Consider the following 21,622-nt stretch of genomic DNA (forward strand, 5'->3'; position numbering starts at 1 on the left):
AAATAAAACGTAAAGAAGACCATGATGTAAGTTTCGGAAATTCCCATCAGAGTTTGGTAAAATCTTAGAAAATCTATTATGTGCAGAATGTGAAGCTGGAGGAAAACCCAGCTTGTCAGCCAGTTGTCTTGTGTTTCGGCATTTCTCATTTTTGTGCACAACAGTCACTTCCATGGATGTAATTTCGTTTTCTAATATTTTGAGAAAGTGCTAATGTTTGTGATGGATTCACAATTTATTTATGGCGCGGGTTATCGTAAGATCAACTCTTTTTTCAAATATTTCAAAGAGTTGTTACATCCACGGTAATGACATCCATGGAAGTGACTATGTGCACAAAAATGAGAAATACCAAAGAAATACCTACCTACATATGTTAAGGAACAAGGAAAAAAGGTTTTAGTTCATTGATATGGACCTCCTTAAAGTATTATAACATCTGGAGTAATCAATATTTGTTGTGTCAAGAACTTGCCCGGTGTTTGGACTCGCACCCGGCGACGCGGGCGACGACGCGATAAGATCGGCGCACGCGCTACGCTCCGAATTATACAGTTACCGGCTTAATGGACCCGCATTAATTATTGGGAAAATTATGGGACCAACCGTGATTGAGAGTTGTTGGTAGAGGTAACAAGTTATTGTTTATCTCGACAAGCGAGGGCTTTTTTGGGATCATACCAGTTAATGTTTCAAATTTTCGTGATTTTCACTCATAGTCAAAATACCACAAACGGGACTTATCACGCTAAAACACATTTACCTCGACGTTTCAAGACGTGTAATCACATAGTAGTACACAACAAAACTACTGGTGTATTTTAGCGTGATAAGTCCCGTTTGTGGTATTATGACTATTATACGAGTTTTTTTCAAAAACATCATTTTCATATCATGAGTTTTTTTTCGCTGGCTGTTTCTGTACTACGTGTTCAAGAGTTGACTTGACCACTGGGAGTGTGGAATTTGGCTTAAAAGATTTATACATAATCAACGCTATGAATTAGTTAAAAGCTTGTAAATGAAAATGAAAGCGCCACATTTTTTGACACAATATCGAACGTGGCAACAATTTTGAATCCTAACCGTTTTTAATAAAGGTACAGTAAATTCTTCGGTGATATAAATTTACAATATCGGCATAATTGTTGATGCTTTGCTGGCCTTTAAGAAAACAGATTCGACCGATTCGACAATGTCGGTCGATGTGTTAAATACTTATTTGCACAGGCCTGTCTTCTAGTGCCACGTGAATTGAAAGACACCATCCAAATAAATATATTGTCATTCACATTTCTTAGAATGATTTTTAAACAAATAGTGAACCTTAAGAAAAAAGTCATGACTGGTCAGTGCCAGTTTAAAATGACAGTAGATGAGATATAATCGTTTCAATTGCTATCGATGACGAATCTGGACGAATCTATTGATTTCGGGCTTGAATCCGGAGAGGTCAACAGTTTTAACTTGACAGATTGACAGTGGCTATGATATAGTACTCTTTGATTTATTTGTGATACACTCTTAGTTTTTTAGTATACCTGTTTAATATACCCAACAATCTCAAGACTAGGTGAGGAGGAAGCGTAGATAGCTGAATCTCTGATATAACAAGTAGGCCAATTTTTATACCAATTTTTTCACGGGATTGGGATTATAGTTACACATGTAAAATAATGAATTTCCAATCGCTTTGTTAGAGGCATGAAATTTTGCACGGGTCTATTTCACAGAACTTAAATGACGACCACGTTAATGCCACCTAGGCTTATGACAACGCCCAAGATATGGCGGTTGAAACGCTTCGCGGCATTATCCACCTACTGTACATTCAAGTGTAAAAATATAAACTTATTCAAAGTTTCAAAAATAAATACAGTCACCAGCACCAATATCGGACACAACAAGCGTGCATAAATATCTGATACGACTCTATTTCTAGAGCCGGTAGGACGTGTCAGATATTTTTGCACGCTCCGCTGTGGCAGATATTAATGCTGGTGACTGTACCACAGACTCTTATTTCGCCGCAATAAGGCCGTAGTAACATATTTTTGAGTGGTTTGAATAGATATTTATTTTTGCACTTGATTGTACATTATGGCGAGCCAGCGATGCGTAACACTATATTTGGTACAGACAGAAACATAAGTACGCAATGAGAGCATAGTAAGTCTTGTGAGATCTATAAGTCATTTCGGTAAGTAATGTGGGAATGCACGTATGCTTTGTCCCGCGCAGCTGCGTCGGCGCGATAGGGAACAACCCTACCACGAAAGTATGCGACTGTACGACCGGAGGAAAATTTCTTTGTTCATTGCGCAGTCTAGTCTCTTACTGCACACTGCGCAGAGGTTACTTGGCAACACACGCAGTGTATTAAAAAAATGCAGCAAAGCCGGCGGCGGCGCGCATTTGTCCTCGACGCGATATAAATCATTTTCATAACTATAATGAACGATCTAAATTAGGATGTATGCTTGTTAAGATCGTAATTAAGAATTGGTGTTGACGAATTCTTGACGTGACAGGCTGGGGTTTTGTTTGTCTTTTATTGTTAGCACTTTCGGATAGGTTAGCTTGGGGAGTGAGAGTGGGTAGAAAACGGTGAAGTGCGAGTCCGAACCACGCACTGAATTCACTCACAAAAGATGCGCAGTTTCGTACAAGTAAAACTAACCAATAAATAACTTCGTATTTTGGAATTCTTCCCGTCTTTTCCTTTACTTGTCCAGTAAATAAATGAATATCATGAGACACTTGACACCAGTTGACCTAGTCCCAAACTAAGCAAAGCTTATATAGATAAATACATATTAAACATCCAAGACCCGAGAACAAACAATCGTATTATTCATACAAATATCTGCCCCGGCCGGGAATCGATCCCGGGTACCTCAAGCTTCGTGTTCAGGTTCTCTAACCACTTAGCCATTCAGTCGCCTCAATGAAGAATTACTTCATGGCTGTGGTAACTTTACTGGTTGGTGTATAACCTACTATTTCATTGTAATTAGCCATATTGTACCGTTTGTACCCAAATAAACATTAAAACAATTTTACAATTCTATGTCAACAGGTACTTACCCTACAACAGCACAGAGCAGAGCACTTATAAACCTTAGGTATAGGTTCCGTTACACGATTAGTGTATAAAAAACAGATTAAAAAGTTTGAAATAACACACAAATTTTTGCACAGCGCTAATTAATTGCAGACTCCTGTATTTAATATTAATTTCAACTTGACACATCGACGCGATTCTGCCAGACCAACAGCCAAACGGACAACAAAGTAATCTTATTAGATACGGTTCATTTTCTCCTTCTGAGGTACAAAACCCTAAAAGAAGAAGACAAAATCAAAGCAAGCAAAAAAGTGATAAAATCAGTTTTGAAAGAACAAACAATAACATTTCTAATCCTTTTATTACTTCTGTGTGTACCCTGGTATCCTGGGAGCTACTAAAATCGAAAATCGAATTTAGTATTGTACCGTCCCACTCGCTCTCGTGTTAAATAATATAAGCGTCAGTGGGACGGCAAGATACGAAGTTCGAATTTTGCACTTCGTAGTATAGGGCTTGAACCGGATTGGGCACACTGGACCTCCATACACTTCGCGATACAAGACCCCTTTCCCATACCGGTGACAGCACTATTAGCCACTCGTTATGATTTGCGAATGTTCTGAACTTAGACTCGCAAACGGCTCTACGAAGCCTTATTCGGTAGCTTAATGTCTTGATAGAGGCTAGCTACTGTAATGATTATGAGGCTACTTGGTATTCAAGTGCTTTAAGTATTAGTCCTAAGAATACCGCGCGAATGTTTTAACCTGCTATTGTTGTAGTATTCTGACACCACTAAATACAATATAATGTTTTTTTTTAAACTTTAGCAATTCCCATTCATAATTGCAAGTACCTAGGCGACGGAGCTCCGGTCAGGCTAAAACTCGAAAGCCAAGATGATCAAGCTAGATCGATTTGTCGTCCTCAAAAACCTATGTGGGGGTTTTTGAGGATGATATGGCAAATAACATTAAAATTGTTAGAGAATTCTCCAATAACGCCGAAATAAAAAAAGAAGAATTGCTCCTTTAAAGATATTATATTAATTTCACTCCCTGGAACTTATCACGGAGATAATTATAATTAATAAAATTACCTCGAAGTTTCGGCCACGTAGCGGCCGTGGTTACAAGTATCTTGACTCAAAACCATACGTTTTAACCCCTGACGCAAAAAGAAAGAGTGTTATAAGTTTAGGCTGTATATCTGCTTGTCTGTGGCATATCGCTTTAAACACAGAGAACTGGCAGTTTTTTTTAAAGAAAATTAGTTTAATAGCAATTGGTTCGTAGTCAAGTTTCAGCGGTTCAGCCATTTTTGAGATATTGGACTCAGGATGAAAACTTCAACGGTTTTCTCAACTTTTCTTTTATGTATTACAGCTGAGCCGAGCCGAGCTGAGCTGAGCTTATGTATTACACATAGTGAGCATTGGAGGTTTTTTAACCGACTTAATAAAAGGAGGATGTCTTGAATTCGGTTTGAAAATTCTTATTTTAGTTTGCAAGGCTTTAGCTTTTACGCTTTTATTAACTCGTAAGGAAGTTCTTAGATGTCTGTTTTTTTTTATCAATATTTTTATTCGTCTTTTTTGCTTCCACGTACAATATCCAGATCAGAATCTACCCCAAAGAACCATAAGCGATGTTTGAGTGAAATACAGCCTCTAGGAAAGCCGTAAGCTACGTCTTACGTCTTGTTGGAAATCCATTTGCTAAGGTTTATGGATAACACTAATGACTTCAATTTATGAATTGCTCGAACAGTGAAGCATGGACGATATATGATTTACGAATATAGGTATATCAATGCAAATGAAAGAACCCTGTAGGGAGCTATTCGCGTAAGTCATTTTTACCTGACTGCATCGAAAAAGAAGTATGTCGAATTTCAGTCTAATCTGATAGGTAGATTTCTCTATTGTGGCGTTCCCCACGCTATAATTTACTATATGAAGGAGTCCAAAAATGGTTTGCATATGTTGAAACCACAACTTACATAAATCACAGTAACGTTGCAAAACCTTGTAAAAATTGCATAGCTTTCTAAATTGTTTTCACTAATAGATTCATAATCGCAATGTAAGACACAAAATAGACCAAACCATTTTTCGCAACTGCCCTGGACCCAGAGATACACTAAAACAAAAGGAATAAAGCTTATATTTCTTATGCAACACACATCACAAACCATTTTTTGGTCTCTTCTCTCTTGCTTTAGAGCGAAACTATTATGTCTGCAAGATGTTTTAAAATTAATCTGTTTTTAATATTTTAATCGGTGGCTGGGTTAGCTTGATCAAACATCCCTTGAAATATTTATCAGGTGTTTGAAAAATATTTCTATGTAAGGCCGATATTCAAAGTGTACTTACCAAACTAACCTAACCATTTTAAAACTGCTTCTATTTCTAAATTTTCGTTTTCACCAGCCTCAAGTTTTCACACGTTGCAATACTTATGTAATAACTATAAATTTTAAATAATGCACTGTCGTTCCCCGGAACCTAATGGACGACCATACATTATGAGTGTTACCAGAGTTGGCTTTTAGCTGGATTTTAAGAAGCCTGCCATTTTCCCACGGACTTCGTCTAGGCATGTGCCATATAGGGGTTCATTTCATCGATAAGCCGAGGCTGGCATTGCCATATTTTATAATTAAATAAGGTTTTGGCCGTGACTTAGTCTTAAATTAAAAAAATATAAGTATAGAATATAGAAAGACGGAAATACATTTAAATGTTATTACCCGACTGCAATTAGAGGTAATGTTTTCATTTTAATAATTTGCATCATAATAAAATAATATATTATAGTTTAGCGATATTTTTAGCGAAAGTTTTAGGATATTTTATAGTTATTAACTAGAAACAATAGAAAGCTCGAAACTTTAACATCCGAGTATCATGGTTTGTTGGTCGTATCGTGTTTAAAACGTTATGTAACATTCAATAAAATTGAAAATCAAATTTACTTGTCATATTTATAAGATTTTGACATACATGATTTTGGCATTCTGACGTACCACCTTGCTATAGTTTCGTACTACAGTGAATTAGGTGCCGGTTATCAAACCCTTGATTCCTTCTCTTTCAAGTGCTGCAAACGCAGGACGCACGCGCGCTAGTAAATAGCTAAAAAATTGCGACTGTGAAATTTTGAAAATGCTGAATGCGTTAATATACTCACACGTCGTACATATGTATACATATTTTAATATATAGAATTTATACGTTGTACCCCACAGACACCTAATCAACAGATTGCGGCATAACTAGTATTGTATAAATAAAAAAAATCCTACGTAGTAATCATAATATTGACAAAAGTTCATTCTCACCAACATAAGCGCGCGTTGATGTCTTTACAAACCAAACAGCAATCGATTAATAATGTACCCAAGTTCGAATAAATTAATCGATAAATATTTAAGCCGCTGACGTCTCTACGTCGGCTACTGGTTTCCGAACGTGACCGCTCGCGACAAACGGCGCGCGTGACGTTTTTGAACGCAAAACGATATGTCGGCGATATCGATACATTGACGACACTAGCCGATTTGCAGCTTACAGGAAATTGACGGAATATATCCTCCTAAAATTTGAGAGTATGATTGTGTGTGTGTGTGTGTGTGTGTGTGTGTGTGTGTGTGTGTGCGTGCGTGCGTGCGTGCGTGCGTGCGTGTGTGCGTGCGTGCGTGCGTGCGTGCCTGTGTGTGTGTGTAGGAGGTACACAAAGTAGGTAGGCACACTGCTGGGCACAGGCCTCCTCTCAGAATAAGAGATCATGGGATGTATTTTTCACGTGGGCCCAGTGTAGGTATTGACTTCGCTTCTCGCCTGTATTGGCGGTTTTTCGATAGTATCAATATAATTTTCATACTGCCATCGTTATACCAAAGCTCGATCTATTTCAAAACCCTCTCAACGTTTTTATCACGTTCCCATACAAATCAATCAGTCCATTTAATCCGGGCCTCGCCAATCACGCGGCCGGTTTAGTGCCCCATACACATCAGGATAGCACAGGATATACTTCAATCTATGTCAGCCGTGCCGACGTGTAGGGGAGCTCTATCTTTACAAAGTAGTTATTGAGAATATAAAGGTGATTCTATATCATCATCATCATACCTATCATACATGGCCTCCCCTATAAACCTCCAGCTGCGGCCTGCATTCACCGTGAACCCAAGACTTTAACCAGGTCATGATTGGTTATTTGGAGTCTTTTTGTATTTTTTTTTCAACTCCAAATTTGTAACTTTTACGGTCATCCCGTAAAACCATATCGAAAATACAAACTGAGACATGGATGCACAGAAAAACCAGAAAAAGTGACCAGCGCAGGGAATCGAACCCAGGTCCGCAGCATTCCGTGCTGCATGCCTTACCCCTACACTTCCACTGGACAGGAGTACAGACACGAATTCTTCCTATGCCTTTGTTCGATTCCCAGCGCTGGTCTCTTTTTCTGGTTTTTCTGTGCATCCATGTCTCAGTTTGTGTTTTCGATATTTAACTAAGACATCCGTCCATCTCGTTGGTGGACGTCCTACGCTGTGCTTGCGGATCCGCGGTCTCCATTCGAGATTATGTAAATATGGTGACAATATCGGGTGACAGGATCGTCTACGCGGCAGGGAACTCCTCAATGGTTAATGGCATCAACTTGAAATTTGGTTTGGAAATGTAGTTTATGCAAATACAGTCTGCAAAAAAAGCTTATATTAAAAATTTATTTTTTAACAAAAACTTATTTTTGTAGCATTAAATTTACCATTCTATGGAGAAAAATAAAGTCTTCAGTAAAGTATGGTAACTGCCATTCTACGATACCTTTATAATCCGTTGCTGGTTACATTGTCAACTTGCCTCCCACGCACCAGGGTATCATGGCTCCAATGTGTTTCCAATTACCAGCGAGTATAGTTCGATACGAGGCCATTCATATGTGTAGCCCATTCAGAGCTTGACGTGGAGACGCATGCGCTTCTCTTGGAGCTAACAGACTCTTAAGATATCCAAGTTTATTTTTATTTTAAATTAAAATATAGAGAATTGGTAAGATATCGAGAGAGATGCATAGAACATACACTCATAAAAGTGCGTAAGATTTTTTTAACCCTTGACAGTTTTGCACATGTCAATAGCATAATTACCATTGAGTCAAAACATCAAATTTTTCTAGGGATAATAAATACCTATCTCAAGATTTTTTTTGTGTGTAGAAAACGAGTATAGAAAAAAGAAAGTATCACAAGAATATATTTTTTGATGTAGATCACATCGAAATTTATCACGAGTCAGTGAAGGAAAACATTATGAGGAAACCCGCACAAACCTTTAAAGCAAATTAATGGTGTGTATGAAGTTTCCATTCCGCACTGGGCCCGCGCGGGAATAACGGCTTAAACCTTCTCATTCTGAAAAAATACCTAACGAACGAAGAAGAAGAGCTGTGATGATGAGGATGATTATAGTTATACTAAAGTGTACAAGTATTACACAACTGGCTCCAAAAGGAGTATACAAGGTGGTCCTTTACGAATTGGAACGCACCGAATCGGGCAATTAGGTACAGTCTGCAGTGATTTATCACATGTCGATAGGCTTAGTTTGATAGGGCTGTTGCTTGGAGATTTATTGTGACGCTGAGACATTATTGCAATCAAAATTGAGATTGTTTAGATGTCATGGATTTGTATTGATCGTTGTTTAAGCCGTCGGCATGGAGAGGTAGTAACTTTACACAGTCCATTGAATTGTTTCGTAGATTTGCGCAGCTTTCTTTACGATGTTTTTTATTTCACCGTTGAGCTCATGGATGTGAGCTAAAAGTATGACGCGTGCGTATGGCTAAAAGAGCCAATATTTATTTTTTCAGGTCTGTTTTTAACCGAGTTAATTTCTCAAAGATCCGAAATTGAGTCAAAGCTAATTTACTAAAGCCTATAAAAACATAAAAAAACTATGCGCATTAAAAGCAGGTCAGAATCTATTATACACAGGGTACCATTTATATGTCTCTAACTTTTAGTGCAATGACAAAAAAGTTCCAAACCTTAAAACTTGCAGCAATACTTTCAAGGTTATACATAGCTTATAGTAGGTATTGTAATAAGCCTCAAACCAACTTAAACGATCGGCATATTACAACATGCACCGAATTCGGATCATCCCATCCATACATAAGCAACGTATGTCGCAAGCATCGAGTAGTCTGTCAATTATAGCGATAGATCCGCGTTGAAACGAGACTATTCGATTGCTCTCAGCGATTTAGAAGTCATGCTAAAATCATAATGGCTTCTCGGGTAGCATGAAATTATTGTGGGATTAGCAAGTATTCGGGTAGACCAGTTGGTGGATTCTTGTTAAGTTTTTTCCTAATTATCACCTACGATCAAATAAAGCAGTGAAACTTGGCATATATTTCGCAAAATAAGTTCAATTTAACTTTAATTTGTTTCGAGTTTCTTTGCATTTGGAAATGAAATGAAGACTTTTTTGGAAGGAATTACCATTTTTTATTTTTGTGTTCTTTGAGTTTTTGGTTTATTTCCAGCGCTATCTATATTAATTTATTTTTCATCATATTAAATTGAGTGTTGGTTCAAGACTTTTCATGCAAATTGAAATACACACAGCCACTTATTTGTGCATTTTTTTGCCATCCATATATCTTTTTGATATAGATTTTTGGAGTATAAGGTACCGACGAGGCTTCACTTTTTTCAATTTTGTCAATTTAAGGGATAAAACAAAATACATCATGTAAATCATTTCAAGTACGTAGGTACTGTGATTTAACCAACTGTCTCCCATTAAAATCATGCATGTACCTACTTTACGGCAACTTAAAGACATACCTATTCAAGGGGTTTTGAACTTTTTCCGGGAAAGGTTTATATTATAGCGGAACCAATTTTGTCTCAAAATTTACGAACTTCAAGCATTTTATGCAGCATATTTTGAACATCGATTAATGTATGGAATCTTTGTCAACAAAGAAAGAAAGAAAATACATTTGTTCACAACACAAGACACAAACAATAGTATTAACACACAATGAAAAAAAATCTTAAATTTATAGGGGTGTATACGTACAGTACACATGCTAAAGTATTTCGGGTCATTTTTGAGTCGCTATAATATAGCCATCATTTCTGTATCACTCAAAGTATTGCCGAATACGAACCCCGTACCTATAAGTTAGTTAACTTAATGTGTCAGTCGCAGAGGTCAGCTGAGTAACCCACATTCGCTCACTTTCTTAATTAGAAGCAATTGGAAACGAGAAGATATATTGCCGTTTAAGGAATAGGGAATATTGTGACTTTCCAATTTAATTTGAAATCGGCAATGTTCACGTAAAACTGGTGGATATAACTTGTAAGTGGAGCACGATGTGGTAGATAATTAGGGTGAATTGTATAAATGGCGTAACATTCCTCTGTTGGTGTCATAGATTTTAAAGGTCTCTACCCACTACACTGTCTCGTGCCATGACCGTAATAGGAGCGTGTCAGGAACGGAATGTCAAGCGCATACATGACACGCGTCGGCGACGGTTGATTAGGAAACGTGCTAGTGGCCATAGTCTTATACCGTTCTATACAAACAATACTTTTTGCCTGACACGTTGCTGACGGCCATGGAACGATACGGTGTAATTGTGCCTTAAAAGTGCTGATAAACTTGAGTATTCACCTGCAACAGAGCATTGAGCATTCGCCGTTTTTAAATTTATCAAATTGAACAACGAACACAGCCAAGCATATAAGTATGTAGAATTGTAGAGCGGAACATTGTTGACCTAGTCCCAAACTAAGCAAAGCTTGTACTATGGATACTAGGCAACGGATAAACATACTTATATAGATAAATAATAAATAAAAAAATATCACGGGACAATTCACACCAATTGACCTAGTCCCAAAGTAAGCTTAGCAAAGCTTGTGTTATGGGTACTAAGCAACTGTTTGTTCTCGGGTCTTGGGTGTTTAATATGTATTTAAATATGTATCTATCTATATAATTATATTTATCTGTTGCTTAGTACCCATAACACAAGCTTTGCTAAGCTTACTTTGGGACTAGGTCAATCGGTGTGAATTGTCCCGTGATATTTTATATTTATTTTTTATATTAAAAATCCAAGACCCGATAACAAACGTACGTATCATTCATACAAATATCTGCCCCGGCCGGGAATCGAACCCGGGACCTCAAGCTTCGTAGTCAGGTTCTCTAACCACTTGGCCATCTGGTCGTCAATCGGCAAATGTTCGTTTAAAATTTTATTCTTGTTTGAAGGATGCACGGCAAAATGCTCGAAGCAATTTTTCCGTCGTTTAAAATGCTCGCTAAAACGCTCAAGTTTATTTTGTGAGCCTGTAATGCAAAATTCGCTAGAATGCTCATTACAAGTGAATAATAAGCATCTTCAGGTGAAGTTCAGCTTTTTTTTATAATAATGCGAGGTAACTAACCTTATGTTTTAAGAACGACAGGTCTCTCACGGGGATGGTCCTCCTCGACACCTTGACTTCTGTCTGCAGAACTTCCATGGTAGCCAACTCCTGAAAGCCGTGCTCCTTCAGCGCCAGGCACGTGCGTTGGACTTGCTCGATGCACGGCGAGAAGGAGCAGAAGCGGCCGCCTGGTAAAAAAATAAATACAATAATTATAATTATTATTTACAGCTACAATCAAATACTCTTGTCAAAGTTTCTGGTAGCTACACAGGTAGGAGTCACCATTTGCTTTGGACTAGGGGGTCTGATTATTTTTTGATTGGTTCTTAATAAGAAACACGGGCAGAAGGCGAAAGGAGTTGGTTCTGCTTCTGATAGTGTTGCCAACACTTAAATATAAAATAATTTTGGCGGTTTTTATTAATGTGCGGGGCAAAGTAAAGGTTAGGTAATTTTTCGCCATGGTACAAAAGAAGTTTAGTCAATTATTTTTTGCAAGTTGTTTTAAGGCCAGCATAGCTATTTTTAATCAAAGTGAAAACGGCTAGAAGTTTTATAGCTAATTAAAGCTATAAGTAGTCGTGTTTTTGGTAAGGCTTTCGAGTTCAAGTCGAGCCTGAGTCGTTGACCTCATTGGAGCTGGAGTTTGCGGGCCTCAAGTACCCTATCATAAGGGCCGATAATGACCAAAGGGCCCTCGACTCGCGACCGCCGCCGGACCCGTTCGGGCCCGTAACAATGTTTGACACGCGCCGGGGGCGATCGACCTCGCTATTACACAATCCAAACAAAACTACGACGTCTTACCACTTCATAATGCGCTCGCGCACGTAAAAAACGATCCAGACATAACAAAACGTCGACAGATGTTTTCATTCCCATGTGATACGCCCGGCCGGGCCGTAGATAGAAAACCTTTTTGTTACCGCGATACCGTTTTGAAATTTTTACAACTCCAAAATGCCCGGGAAACGACACATCGTCTTTTATGTGGGCCGCCGGATTTTATCTGTCAAATCTTATCGACCAATAAGGACAGCGTACGTCACTCACTCTGCCAATCAGAGTCGTCTGAAGCGGGCGCGCCGCGGCGGGGGGGCGATTTTAAAAATGTTCTGTTTTTAAAATGCATATCGCGTGCCTGGATGATATAATAACCCGGAGCGGGTTCTATTAGCATAATGTAGTCGGTCGTGTAATGAAGCTATTAAAGGGGGTTTAATATGAGTACGTATGTGTATAGGTGGCGAAATATGTAATGCTATCTTAATGTATCACAAGTCACGTCGTGGGGTTGTCTCGCTCGTTACTGGGATTACTGCGTGTTATCAGCGAGTTTGACGCGTCCAGCGTTTAATTAAAGTTAATTAATCATTGATTAACGTTTGATACGCTCGGCTAGAAGAAATAAAGCTAATAAACATTGCTGATTCGAATCTAATATTCTAATGTGCTTATAGCACTGACATTTATTACTAAGTAAAGAATCTTATTGGAACATCTCAAACGCTTTGTTTACTGAGTTGTTCGTACGGCATACGTGGATATTAGGTACGTTATGCGTACCTATTACTATATATTTGCGTCACGGATGTATTCATTACGACTGCGTCATGGAAGGTTATTATTATGTAGGATTTTTTTTCACTTCGCCTCCTTGGAACTTTGCAGTTCAGAATTAAAAAAATAACACAATATCTATTAACAAGAGTTGTTGTTAATGATTGTTAATGAATAAAAGCAGGAATGTCTACATTACTTTTGGCAGCCTAATGGTCCAAACTGTAACCATAGAAACCCGTGCTCGCACCTCTAGTTTATGTGCGAAATTTACCCTTGAAATTTATCACAAAGCTTTTCACCGATCGAAAACATTGTGAAGAAAATGGATACACCTACGAAGCAGTTAAATGGTGTGTGTGGAGTTCTGAATCCGCACAGGGCTCGTGTGGAAACTAGCCCGAGCCCTTTCATTCGGAGAGAAAGCCTGTACCCCACGTATAAAGGCAGATGATGATGATGAGAGTGACCGCTAGCGCCAATTCAACACGCACAAATATCATAAAATTCATAAATATATACCATTGACAACAATTTACCTATTTCCGAACTAACCAAAGCTTGTACTATGGCTACTAGGCAACAGGCAATGGATAAACTTACTTGCATAGATACTTAAATACATATTAAACATCCAAGAGTCGAGAACAAACATTCGTATTATTCGTATTATTGACGAACGGATGGCCAAGTGGTTGGAGAACCTGACTACTTGAGGTCCCGGGTTCGATTCCCGGCCGGGGCAGATATTTGTGTGAATAACACGAATGTTTGTTCTCGGGTCTTGGATGTTTAATATATATTTAAGTATGTCTTTATCTGTATAAGTATGTTTATCCGTTGCCTAGTATCCATAGTACAAGCTTTGCTTAGTTTGGGACTAGGTCAATTGGTGTCAAGTGTCCCATGATATTTTTTCATTTATTTATATAAATATCTGCTCCGACTGAAGATCAAAACCGGGACCTCAACCTTCATAGTCAGGTTCTCTAACCACTTGGCTATCTGGGCCCAATTACTTTAAAATAGGTTCAAGTTAACTATTAGTGAATTTGTGATGTTTTGAAGTGATGTCACTAAGACGTTTCCTGTGGAATAGTTCCATGGTGGCTTATGAGTAAAGTCCTTGACTGTACTTTGTTATGCAATTGGACTCTGGTCATCAAAAATCATACTTTGACGGTATTTCTCGTATGCACATATATAGGTATGGCATTTAGTGGAAGCCCTTTAGGGACAATACTTAGTCATCCTCGGTTGCGCAGGCGCGGGTCACGGCACAGGAATGCCGCCTAATTGACAGATTAGTGAGGACATGCCTTAAACTATGCGAGACCTTGTCTGTTTGGTTGCCCGCTGTCTAGTTACCTTTACTTCCTTCCATATAACATTATAAAGTTGCCATAAGTAGTTGGTACTTGTGGGCGGTGGTGGTCATTTCCCATTTCGCATGCTCGTTTGTCTCCCGCTCATAATAAAAAAAAAGATATATCGTAGCGAATGAGGTAGTCAAATATTTTGGAGCAGCATTACATTTGAATAAATTCGTTAGCGCCAGAACAACTCAATAGAAACAAGCGTTTTAGAAAGAGACAGATATATAGATTTTTCAAAAAATCAGTCAATTCACTTTACAACCAAATCACATTTTTGTCTTCGCAAAACATTGGCTGTATATCTATATTTTCATTATAACAAACAGGACATGGTATAAATATTCAGGAGTTGTCAAATACCGCATTGGTGAATATTACCTGCAATGAAGTATAGTTAGGGTTAAAGTGTACACTTTAAGACGTGTTAGAAATGTTGCGTAGGGCTTGTTAGGTTCGTAGTTAAGATTTACTGAAGTGTGGCCAAAGTGGGCCAATGTTGTCGAGCTTGCGTTTGTGAGTAGGTAGACATAGAGATGTGTTGTTTGCAATAGATATACCAACGTTGATTCTGCCTCAAATAACAAACGCATGCAGTTCAGCTAAGAGCTGAAAGTGAATCGCGTTTTGAGAGCGTTGTAGGCTCCCTCAAAATTTTCAAAATCTACGTATGTAAAAAATGTACGTCATTTAATACGACATAACTATCTACACTACAACATAATCAACGAAACGTAACGTACCGAATGGATCTGAAATAACAAGACCAAGGTACAAGACGTCATGGCTACTCTTGGGCACGGTAGTGGTCTACTGTGCCCAAGAGTATCCACTTTGTGTCCCCAAATGTCAAATGTGGCGTCAAATGTCGTCAAGTGTCGTAGTGTGGTGGTCCACAGCGCTGGATATTAGACGGCATTTCACGGCACGGAGGTCGAGACTAGATTAGATGGGCACATGATCGCCAACAGTGGAAGAAGAGCGAAGAAGCCTACATCCAAGATTACCAAAAGGCCACCATGATGATGATAGTCTACATATTGAGTGTTATACAATTGAAGTGTCACAAAAATCTAATAAAAACACATCATCTAATATCTTGCCTAATCAAGAACAAAATCGATCTTATTCGCAATTCGTCTCGGTCCCATTCAGCTTATAGCTGCATGAGCAACAATGTGTACGAAGTTCGCTGCTTAGCCATCGACCGGTAATCCTTCAGTATATTTTGTAACTATTTAGCCTAACGTTATGTAACAAAAGCTTTGTGCTATAAGTACCTCATTCGTTTACAAAGACGCTAGTGATGGGCAAGTTAAGGCGATTAAATAGATGACTTTATGGTATAGTTCGGAATGAAAGTGCTTTATATATGTACCTTCCAGCAATATGCATTAGCGGGCCGTTCTCCGTAACCTAAAGACTTATTATCCTTTTGCGTGATGAGCTGTAGGCATATCTAGCTCCTGAAGGAAGCCTGGCTAACTCTTCATGTCGCCTAAGATTTACTGGCGCGACGGGGGTAACCCAAGGCGTTCGCCTCGCCAGAAGATTTCAGTAGAAAATGGCAGTTTCTTTTGCCTTGATGTATGTGTTGCACGTATGTTTTGTAATGATCCAATCCATATTTTCTGTGTCACTGTTATTTTTTTGATTTCGAAATAATATAGAGCACGCTCTACATTTGGGTCAAACTCTGGGATGCTATATTTAACTTTAGAGTGAGATGAAAATACAAGCTGGCTGATGATTCTGAATCTAGTAGTAGGGATTGGACAGAATGAAAATATTTATTTCGATCAAAAGTTTAACTTTGACATTCAAGAAATTGAACCATGAGTTTATTAAGTATTTACTTTATGATTGTATATGAAATTATAGCCAGTAGTCATTAGTTCTATTAAATTTAGAGTATGATGATACTGACTTTTATTTTATATACATATATTAAATGTCGAAGACTCGAGAGTAAACCTTCGTGTTATTCATACAAATAATTGCCCCGACTGGGGATCGAACGAACCCGGTACCTCAAGCTTCATAGTCTGGTTCTCTAACCACTTGGCTATTCAGTCGACTGTTGATTCAGACAAAACTCAAAACCGTATGAATCCAAGATCCAGTTTGTATCAAAAGACAAATGGGCCCATCACTATCCCGCAACGCAACGCAACGCAACGCGTTCACAATGGATCCGACCGTCACTAACAATACTGGACAAGCCATTGATGTATTGGGCGAGATAACGCGGTGAAATCACATGTGAGCCCTAACTTACAGCGTAATGAAACACAGTAAATTCAATTACATGTTTAAAGGATGAAATTGGGTTTGACTGCATCAAAAAATTATAAAAAAAAACATGGGACAATTTGACACCAATTGACCTAGCAAAGCTTGTATTATGTATTTTTTTTTTAGTCGACTGGATGGAAAACGAGCAAGTGGGTCACCTGATGGTAAGAGATCACCACCGCCCATAAACATCTGCAACACCATTGTATTGCAGACGCGTTGCCAACCTAGAGGCCTAAGATGGGATACCTCACGTGCCAGTAATTTCACCGGCTGTCTTACTCTCCACGCTGAAACACAACAGTGCAAGCACTGCTGCTTCACGGCAGGATTAGCGAGCAAGATGGTGGTAGCAATCCGGGCGGAACTTGCACAAGGTCCTACCACCTGCAAAATGTATACTAGACAACGGATAAATATATTTATATATGTAGATAAATAAATACTTAGATAAATACATTTGTCTCGAAATTTCGGCCGTATTCAATAAAAGGCTCTTTTTGCATGTAATGTACAAACCGATATGGAACTACAAATTTTAATATTCTTTATTGAAAACCACATATTAATCAAACAGCTTGTTAATGAAACTACATACTAGCTTTTACCCGTGACTTCGTCTGCCAAGTATTTGTTTATCTCACGCTATCCCGCTATCCCACGGGAACTATGCAATTTTATTAGATAAAAATTATCTTGTGTTCTTCTCAGGGTCTCAAACTATAACTATCCATACCAAATTTCATTTAAATAACTTTAGCGATTTAAACATGAAGGAAAAAGTAACAGACAGACAGAATTACTTTAAGGATTTACTATATAGCCATACAGAAGAAGTTATACTAATTCATACATTAAAATATATAGCATATTGTTAGTATGAAATGAAACCACTGTCGCAGTGCCACAGCACAGTCTGCGGCGCGTACGCATCGTAATGAGGTCGCACTCGCGCGCAGACGGTATTGTTCCGCGATCTGATTGGATATTAATTACTGATATGGCAACTGTTTAAGTCTTAATACCATTAGCTAGAAACTGTACTAGACTCCAATGTATCAAAACATAAATTATTATATATGATAAAAGTCATCAAAGTTTAACAATAGTATCAGCCTTTTCTAATTAAATAATCCTAAGTCAAGCATGGCAGAATCCGGAATACAGAAACTCATTTTTTATAATAAACAGATTTATTTTTCATAAAAATCTGTAGTCGCCGACATAGCTCGAATAATATGTAAGTTGAAGTGGCAATGGACAGACCACGCCGCTTGAAGAATCGACAGTGGAAGGCAAGGCATCTATTTGGATTAATCCACTCAGAAAAAATCAACGGCACGGAGGTTGAGGCCAAGAGTTAAAGAAGAGGGAAGAAGCCTATAATATCAAAGATTGGATCACCAAAAGGCGACCATGTTGTCTCAGAAAAATCTTTCAAATGTGTGGCACTTTTATTAAGTACTATTACAGCCTCATAAGTCTCATACATAACGCATAGTTTTGCCTTTAAATAACTTTATTACCCCTCTGTTACCTTTGGCAGACAATGAAGCCGTCTAAATATAGGTGAGTCGCGGGGCGTCGTCGCCGGGGTGGCCGCGCATGCGTCGGCCCCGCCCCGCCGCGGGCTGCGCCAGCGCAGCTCCTCTTGTAGCTTGAGGTTTGCGAAGGCATTTTAAGAAGTATTAAAGGTTCGGATAATGAAAATGAAGGGCATAAAAATGCTCAACGTCAAATTAAAGGTCAAAAGAGACTGCCTTTAAGGTACTCAAATGGCTGTATAGGCCGAAATCGCCGGTTATTTTGTATGCAGGACTATTATATTTTCTGCGATAGACAGTCTTAATGTAGTTTTAATGGAGTGGCAATGGCAATAGTAGGAAATAAGCGTGATAGTTGGTTGAAGGTATGTTTTATTTAGTGTCCAAACGCTAAACTTTGGGCATCTTAACTTATCTCTTCACATATACCTGGCTGAATGAAGCTTGTACTATTATTTATTCTGTGGCTGAAGTCAATTCAGAGAAAATAAAATAGTCGGTGTGCTGGAGTCTGGAGTGCAGCCTGTGACGAGGCGACAACTAGGAGATGGAGGAGTGATGCAAGGGGTTGGTACGACATTGTGCCAGATCAGAAGCTCTGGAGGTATTTGATTCATTGCCAAGCAATGCACTGCAACTATTAAAAAAAGTCTGGAAAAAGAATAGAAGGAAAAAAAAGAGATTCATCAATATACTTTGTCGTAATGGCCCATTGACTATTTGTCAGTTTAAAACCCCCGACTTTGTCAAAGTTCAATAACCGGCTTTCAAATAAAAAAAAACCGCATTCAAATCGGTTCACCCGTTTAAGAGCTACGGTGCCACAGACAGACACAGACAGATACACACACCTGTCTACACATAGCGGTCAAACTTATCACACCCCTCTTTTTGCGTCGGGGGTTAAAAACATGCAGAGTATTGTACAATGTACAGTCGATGCCACTTTTCCATGCAACTAGTACGAAAATGTGGATACATAAGTTAGGGAACCGACCGTACATACCCACAACACACAAAAAGATGTTGGCTTGACCAGTGTCGTACTACCATCTTGTTCTTTGAACGAGGCATATGTCTAAGAGTAAAGTTGATGTGCCCTGGCCGATGATGATACAACCAGGGTTAAAAGACAGGCGAAATATCGCTAGATGGCGTTAGTATCGTGAGTTTTTTTTGACGTAACGGTCTTGCTTGCCATTGGCTCATTTAGTTATTAGCCAATTGCAAGCAAGACCGTACGTAACGTCGAAAAACCTCACAGGTGTGTGTATCTGTCTGTGGCGTAGCTCTTGTGAACCGATTGAATGCGGATTTAAGCCGGTTATTGAACTTTGACAAAGTCTTTTAAACTGACAAATAGTCAATGGACGACAAAGTATATTGATGAATCTCTTTTTTATCCTTCTATTCTTTCCAGACTTTTTTAATAGTTGCAGTGCATTGCTTGGCAATGAATCAAATACCTAGCTTCTGATCTGGCACAATGTCGTACCAACATCACTCCCCATAGTTGTCGCCTGTCACACTGCACTCAGACTGCACACCGTTTTCTCTTGACTTCAGCACAGAATAAATATAGTACAAGCTTCATTTATATGTTTAAGTTAAGATGCCCAAAGTTTAGACACTAAATAAAACATACCTTCAACCAACTATCACGCTTATTCCTACTATTGCATTGTCTCCATAAGACTGTCTATCGCAGAAAATATAATAGTCCTGATCGGCGAGCCTATACATTTGAGTACCTTAACCGACCGTTGAGCAAAAACCTCACGATACTAACGCCATCTATCGATATTTCGCCTGTCTTTTAGCTACATAGGCTTAGTTAATTTAAGTTAAGACTCCTCCGACAGCGAATCGAAGACTTAACTGACGAAAAACTAGTATAGGAGTAAGATAGGAGTATTAATTGAAATGACGTCGAAATTAGTTAAGCGAACGATTATCAAACAGATAAACATTAAGAGGATGCAAGTAGAACAATCAACTGCGACTATCATGAAATACTACTCACAAATGAATGTAGTAATTTAATGTAAACAATCCTGAGAAACGATGTGTATTGCGCTTTCGACTATTTGTTTATTTTACCATACGTTTGAAATTCATACTTCGAAAACATTGCGAACTAGAAATTTATCTAGAAACGGAATTTAGGTATTGAAATAAATACATATTACTTTTCTCTTTCCTACGTTAATGTAATGCTCGTGGCTATGTCAGTAATTTGTATAAAAAATGACAATTTAAAAACATGTCGGAAGGCCAAACTGATTTACCTTCCCCTTCCGTGTTTCCCGGATCTTTGCAAAGTATTGCCTGAATAAATAAATTACTGAAATTAATATGCCTTTAATATATTTTTAGGAAATATTTAAATATCAATCTTGAGGCTTCATCTCAACTAATTATCAATTCCTGCGAAGAGTCTCCTGTTATAAATATTCTTCACAAATCTATGAATGTGGAAATTAGTACGAGTATGTAGATATCAAGATAAAAAAAAATGTGTGAGGCCAATGTCCAACAGTGGACGTCCTACGGGTGCTATGATGATGATAATGAACGGGAGTGATAAAAATGCCAAATTCTTAAACGATGAACCGCTTTGCAATAAATATCCCCGCCAAATACCTGGGGGACAGTACTGGGAAGAAATCGGATCTGGGATAACAGTTTCCAAGTACGACGCGTTCAATTAATTAAAAAAACCAGTCAAGTGCGAATCGGACTAGTATATGTAGGATTCCACACCGTATAATTAACATTACTAAGATTAAGCATACACACAACTTAAAAAAAACACACGCGTTATGATTTTTTTAGCAGCAACAGTAATAAAAATAATATAGCTGTGAAAATTTCAAGTGGCTGGCTATTCCGGTTTAAAGAATACAGAAATGAGACAGACGAATGGATGGACAGACAGACAGCGAAGCTTCAGTAATATAAATACTAGGGTCCCATTGGCATCCTTTGAGTATTGAACCCTAAAACAATCGTTAATTTTATTAATGCGCGCACCTAAATCTACGATCGGCGATGGGATCGCGGGCGCCTTCTCATTTTCGAAATTAGCAAATGAATAAAAAACAAACTGTTGGTAACCGCCAACAGAGCGGACAAGATAAAGAAATATACGGAGAGGTGCTGCGTTCGAGGGGCCAGATAACACCATTAACGCCGGGGAGGCTGCCGAACAAAACAATAGAAAGAGACAGGATTAAAACACTTAAAAAACAAACGAAACAACCACCACACAATATCAAAACAAACTATACCCTACC

At 38.4% G+C, this 21,622-nt stretch overlaps 1 protein-coding gene across 1 annotated transcript in view; it reads right to left on the reverse strand.

The window, feature by feature from the left end:
- The window catches only part of LOC141439019 (tRNA (adenine(58)-N(1))-methyltransferase catalytic subunit TRMT61A-like), an 86,035-nt gene that overhangs the window by 29,300 nt on the left and 35,113 nt on the right, over positions 1–21,622 (reverse strand). The window contains exon 5 of the mRNA XM_074103130.1: positions 11,570–11,739. Coding sequence (XP_073959231.1) covers positions 11,570–11,739 — 170 coding nt within the window. The remainder of the gene's footprint in view (positions 1–11,569; positions 11,740–21,622) is intronic.

Source organism: Choristoneura fumiferana, chromosome 20 (genome assembly GCF_025370935.1).
Source record: "Choristoneura fumiferana chromosome 20, NRCan_CFum_1, whole genome shotgun sequence".
Classification (NCBI taxonomy): Eukaryota; Metazoa; Arthropoda; class Insecta; order Lepidoptera; family Tortricidae; genus Choristoneura; species Choristoneura fumiferana.